Genomic DNA, 6,014 nt, shown 5'->3' with positions numbered 1-6,014 from the left:
TTTTTCCAAATCCTCCTTCCCAGCACATCTACGTGGAGAATTTGGTACGAGCACTGGGAATCAAATGACTCACATATATTGAAAGTGACGGAAAGAAATAAAACCAGCAGAAGTCAGCCACAGCCAGACTATGCATGTACTAATGCCTGGTACTAAGTCCACAAGAGTCCATGAATCCATAAGTCTTGTGTTTTCCCAAGTGTATACTCCTTGTTAGCATACACCCTGGATTACAGGTTACCCTGAAGAGGTGAAAAGGGACAAGGGGGAGAACAGTCCAGCTATACTCAAGACTGACCCCTAAAACTGCTGGCTAAGCCCCCAGTGAAGCGGCTCTGCTATCGCAGCCCGCCACGCTTTAGTGTTGCGGGGGAACTGTGTAGCTACCCAAGACACTGGGATGGCCTGGGGCAAGGCAGGTGGTTTGGTTTTTTACCTACTACATCGAGTCTCTATTGACTCACATATTCTTTTCTTTGTTCTCAAGCATCTGATTTTTAAGATTTTGGATGTTTTGGATGCTTTTCCTGCACATCCTCTTTTGGAAGCCAAATGCTTTGGAAGAGCTTTTATTAAATCTGTAATATATTGACAGAACGATTTAATGCAGTTGAGAAGAACTATTTGAGATATTTTCCATGGTGCACCAGGACAAAAAAATACAAAAGTGTGTAAAACATTTACTGTCATTCACTACCAATCCATTCTAAGGGACAAAATAATGGGTAACATCATCATTGTCTCCTTACATATATTTCTATTGCTCATTTATCTAATACGATCTCTACCCAGCTGGGCCACGTTGATTTGTAAGACTATTTATGTGAGATGTAATCTTCCTTCTGGAGGGACTGGTATAACAATGTCCCACCTTGTTCTCATATTTACAGTCGTAGATCTTACCTGGCAAACACAAAATCAGATCACTGCTCTGCTCTAAAGTTTGAAAGCTCTGGAAATCAACTATCATTGCAGAGCTCTCAGTACAATTCTACCTTCCTCCTAACAACTGGAAAGACTAGGGTTCATGTTCTACTCCCCTTCACTTTTCTATGATGTCATCTGATTTATCCACTTTTTCTGAGTATCATAAAAAGAAATGGGAGGGCCATCTGCTTGTTACAGCCAGAAAGCATCGCCATGGTGGTCAATGGGAAAGATGGGCCATATTGGAGTAGGTGATTTAACAACATTAAATGACAGGACCCAAGAGAAAGGAGTTGTGCATCTCAGAGGCAGCCCTGCTCTCTGTTTCACGCTCCTGGCTGCACGGTCTGCTCCTTTCCCATTCCAGCTCTGGCACTTTTCTGGTCCTCCAACAGAGTTGGTTCAGCCACTTACACGGCAGAAGACCATTCGCATTTTTTTTTAACGAAGCCATTTTCTGCTGCCACAGTGAACCGACGTGTCTTGGTCGTGCATGAGACAACCCCTGCGGTGGGTACGGGGAGGCAGGGAGCTGCACAGGGACAGAGCCGGACTCTGCCCTGCAGCAGGGAGCTGCCAGGCTGGCTCAGGCATTTTGTGAAACCCCAGTAGATTCCCGTGAGCTGATTCACTATGACCGGTTAAGCCAGGATGTGACAGAATGCTGTTTTTAGCTTACGCCTTCAAGAACTGGATGCTTTTAAAAGCATTACGATTTCTACCCTTCTGCATATTCTGACCTGTCAGTACAAAGGGTTTCACTTCACCCAAGACTGACTTTGGTCTGCAAGACAGGCACAGCATCAAGCCCTTTGCACAAATGGGAATAAGGAGAATATGGTCTCACCTTCCCTGTCTTAAGACAGAAGCCAAATGCTTTAATCTCTCTTCTCTCGCAAAAGAAGGGTGATTATTTTGCGATTGAACATGCCCTCCCTACCGGCTTGGGTTGGTTGCTAATTTCAGTGAGAGTTCTGCTAAAAGAAACAATCTGGTTATGGGCTTTTGATACCTGTTTTAAAATTATACTAGAGAAGATAGGACCTGAACTCAAAATACTCAACTCAAAATACAGAATCTGAACAGTGGTCATGTTTAAATATTCGTAATCTGACTTCTCATTCACACATACCTTTTTTTTCCGTTTTATCAGAAACTTTTCCTCCGATTGGTGAGTAAGTAGTATCCATGGATTCTGTTCCTTTATTGCCTTTGCTAACTCCATTTTCATATAGCTGCCCTTCCACAGGCTGTAGCTGCCAGGTTAAACCAAACAAGTGTACTGCTGCAAAAAAAGGAAGACCAATTAATTGATGTCTAAGCTACAGCACCTTCAGTCAGCCTAACAAAGAATGCGATGACCCAGTTTCTGCAAAGTCAAGTATTACTTCGTTTGGTTAGTAATAAATCAGAATTTCAAGGGGTCTAATGAGCAATTTACTATTTTACCTTAAAACTCAATGTTTAATTAGTTTCCACACTTTCTTTTGGAGCTCAGTCAGGTCAGGGTGATGAATTTCTACAGCAATTAATGGAAATACTTGCAATTAAAAGGATAACAACTGAATGAATTTAATATTATGTGACTAATGCTACATCAGTGTTGTCCCTCAGCTTTCAACTGTCAAAGAGCTTGGAGTTTGTTGATTAGAGTGCTGCCACCAAGTAAAACTTCTCACCTTTCCAACCCAGTTCTAAGTGAAACTGCGCCCACTGCCTTCCCAAATCTTTTCACTTGGGTTAAAACACTGACTCCATAGATTTACTCTAGAATTACACTGCAGATAAAAAAATGGCTCTAGATGTAAAATACATGCAATTATTCTACAACACATATTAACAGAAATATAGTTGTTATTTATGTATGCACTGGGAAATCTACTAAATTAATCCTTTTATGAAGCCATAACCTATCCTTATTACCATACCGGGGGGCTGCCTACTCCACTTTGCCTGCACAGCCGTTCACTTTTTCTGCTTTCCTTTCTGGTGTTCCGATCTAAGGTACCGAAGGATGGCAGGAGAAAGATAACAACAGAGGATCTCATTTGAAGCGTAATATGATGGTACTGCAGTCATTCTAGACAATTACCTTGGTCTTACCGAGGAGGGCAAATTCTTCCAAGGAAGAGGTTGCCTTAGCATTGAATTAACTCAGCAGGGAGAACTGATAACCCACTAAAATATGGATTGAGGATTCCCCCCCACCCCCGGGCAGCCAAAATTGTCACATAAAGAGCAAAACCCGAGTAGCAGGCTCTTTAGCCACATGCAGCAATTTGCACTGCATAGGATCTGTCCACAGTGGGAGCCTAAAAGGCAATATATTTGCTCTTCCCGAATTGTGTAGGAACCTCAGAGACTCTCAGGAGAAGTAAGTGTGAACTGGAATGGGTCCTGAATGTAGAAAATACACTTTTACTTTGCACTTGCACATGTTTTAAGGAAAAAAAATCTCAACAGAAACAGGAAACCTAGAGCCTATTATCAACGTGTTTGCTCACAAGCCTCCATTGCATGCTGAAAAGTTAAATTATAAAGCAAACCCCCATGCCTTCAGTGGGTTCCTGGCAAGGGCTTGCCAAAACTACCACAGGACAGCAATCTACAATCATTAATTCCAGATCTGTGCACTCCTGGATCACCCAGCCACCGATACATGATCCAAATCAAGCAAATGAGAGCATTTCTATCAAATTAGTGAGGTGACAGTATTTGTGACACATTTATATTTTTTATATTGGCTTCAGGAGAAGAGAGCCAAGCTTACTGAATTCACAAACCACTGCTTCACCATCAGATCTGGGCTCTGGAGACATGCCACTGGGCAGTAAATTCCCCCTCCCCAGAAGAGATACTAGAAGCTTACTCCAGCGTTAGCGGTGACATCTCAAGCCAGAGACTTGCCTGGATTACTTCATATTCCATGGACTTGAAATCGTCAAGGGACCATGCTAATACTTTGAAAAGGGTCTTGCAGTCAGATCACACAGGCCTAAGCTCTGATCTTTGAGCTTGTTAATGCAAGACAGATTACTGCTACTTACAGACAGTAGAACAAAGATCAACACGCCTTGACATCTCAAGAGCAGGCAGCTCTTGCTCCTGGCTTGAGCTTCTGGACGTTATGATGATTTAAAGAGTTAATAACAACAAAAAGGAGCAAACTTCAATGGGATTGATAACTCATGAACGTACATTTCATCTACGCTAATGCAAATAATTACATCAGCAGCTGAAACAGATCAACGCTAGATGCAAAACGTAACTGCACACATCAGTAAGCTTTTAGTGGTTAGAGAATCATGAATATAACCTAGTTGCTTTCTTACGCTATTTCCATTGTCGCTGTTATTTATTTCCTAAGACAGCATGTGCGTGTGCCGCAGAGGGTACGTCACAAAGCAAGGACTGAACACGTAACGCACCTTTTTCCTTACTACAGGTCGTTTCCAGATTACGTGCACCACGCGTTTTCTCATCCGTTCGCACCGATTTAAGTAGTTTGCTTGCTTTGTCTTCCTTCAGGCTGGGGAAGTGCTGCTGTTTTTATAGTTCGTGCCAGAGCTTGGAAAGCTAGCAAAACTATTTGTATGTATGCCTGATAGTCAACTTCCTCCCTGAGAAACACCACCTGCATCGTAGAGATGATGGTCCCTGCCAGCCTTGGACTTCTAGTCTGTGGGAGATGACAGGGGACGCTGGCCAGCTTCACGTTAACCAACGTGCAAGACTGTGTGTTCGAACGACAAAGCACGTTGCTATGAAAATAAGGTCTACTTGAATTAAACCGAATGACTGCTATCACTGTAGAAACCTGGCCAGCTTGCAATCTTAAAATCAATCCAGTTTTCATGACATTAGCTACAGCTCTTGAGAAATTACCTTCAGATCCAGGTATTACTCTGGTAATAACCAGACCACATACACCAGTAAAGCCATTAATTCTCAGAGATACCTTTTTTCAGAAGTTAACTACAGGGAATAACAAATGTTTATTTAGCAGACACAGAGCCTTGCCTCTTCATTTTCTGTGATACTTTTCTTTTACCTAGGGTATACATAATTCCTACAAAGCTTGTGTTTCCTACGACATATGTACATCATGTTTTAAATATACAGATATTTCACCAAGTAAGATTAAATAAAACTTTCAAATCTCTCTCTCTCAAATCTCTTTAGAAATAAGTAGGCACGTACTGAATTTCATTAAAAAGCTCAAAAAGAACTTCTCTTTTGAGTCATTCTCTCTTTGATTTTTTCTAGTGGATTTCTGGCTTTTGCTTTTCCCCGTTTATACACAGGGGCACAGAAAATGCTATGGAATTCCACAGTGGGCCACAATGTCATTCCCACAGCATAAATCCGTTTGTAAGATTCTCAGCTGTATTTCCCATGTGTAGTGCCCAGGTATAAGACCCTACTCCACAGCCCAAGCAGAAGATGACACCATCACATGGTCGAACTTGGGGCTCGGCTGGGTAAAAAGGAGGGCGATTCACTTTCTGATGAAGGTCTCCGGCCTTTCCTCAAAGTTCAGCCTTCCAGACTGACGTTTAGAGAAAAAGACCTTGACTGCAATACTTTTGAGGGCTGGCTGCTGACTAACAGGACCAAACCCCAGCGTTATGATTAAAGATGCATTACTGGATGTAGCTCAAGTTCCCACAGAACACAAAAAACAGCCTTTGAGGTTTGATGACTACAATGGGTATTACAGAAAAAGCAAAAGCTTTTGGCTCTGCCTACCTGGCATTCCAGAAAAATTCTGCAATCAGATACCTTGTGTTTTGCAGCACCTAAAATACCTCAGCTACTGGTAGGTCACCGGTGAACTGCTACATGGTTTCAAGCAAAAACCAAGGACTACCAGGCAAGGGGAGATTAAAACAGCTTGCTAGCAGCATCAGCATGCTTCACAATTGCAAAATTCCTACTTTAAGTTAGGAGGGGCTGCGGTGAGCCACCATGAGCATCAGCCCATAACGTCCCCTCACCTGGGCCTAACTGAACCTCTTGTCTAAAAACTGAGTGCCGATATTCTCCCTGCTGGTAGCAACCGTGCTTTACCTGGCATCACTAACCTT

At 42.5% G+C, this 6,014-nt stretch overlaps 1 protein-coding gene across 2 annotated transcripts in view; it reads right to left on the bottom strand.

Moving 5' to 3' along the window:
- Positions 1-6,014, bottom strand: part of TENM1 (teneurin transmembrane protein 1) — a 257,419-nt gene that overhangs the window by 137,053 nt on the left and 114,352 nt on the right. For both annotated transcript variants that reach the window (XM_035902110.1, XM_035902112.1), the window contains exon 5: positions 2,060-2,212. In XM_035902110.1, coding sequence (XP_035758003.1) covers positions 2,060-2,212 — 153 coding nt within the window. The remainder of the gene's footprint in view (positions 1-2,059; positions 2,213-6,014) is intronic.

The sequence above is a fragment of the Egretta garzetta genome, unplaced genomic scaffold (genome assembly GCF_000687185.1).
Source record: "Egretta garzetta isolate BGI_Z169 unplaced genomic scaffold, ASM68718v1 scaffold411, whole genome shotgun sequence".
NCBI classification, from domain to species: domain Eukaryota; kingdom Metazoa; phylum Chordata; class Aves; order Pelecaniformes; family Ardeidae; genus Egretta; species Egretta garzetta.
This window is presented reverse-complemented; position numbering and strand designations above follow the sequence as displayed.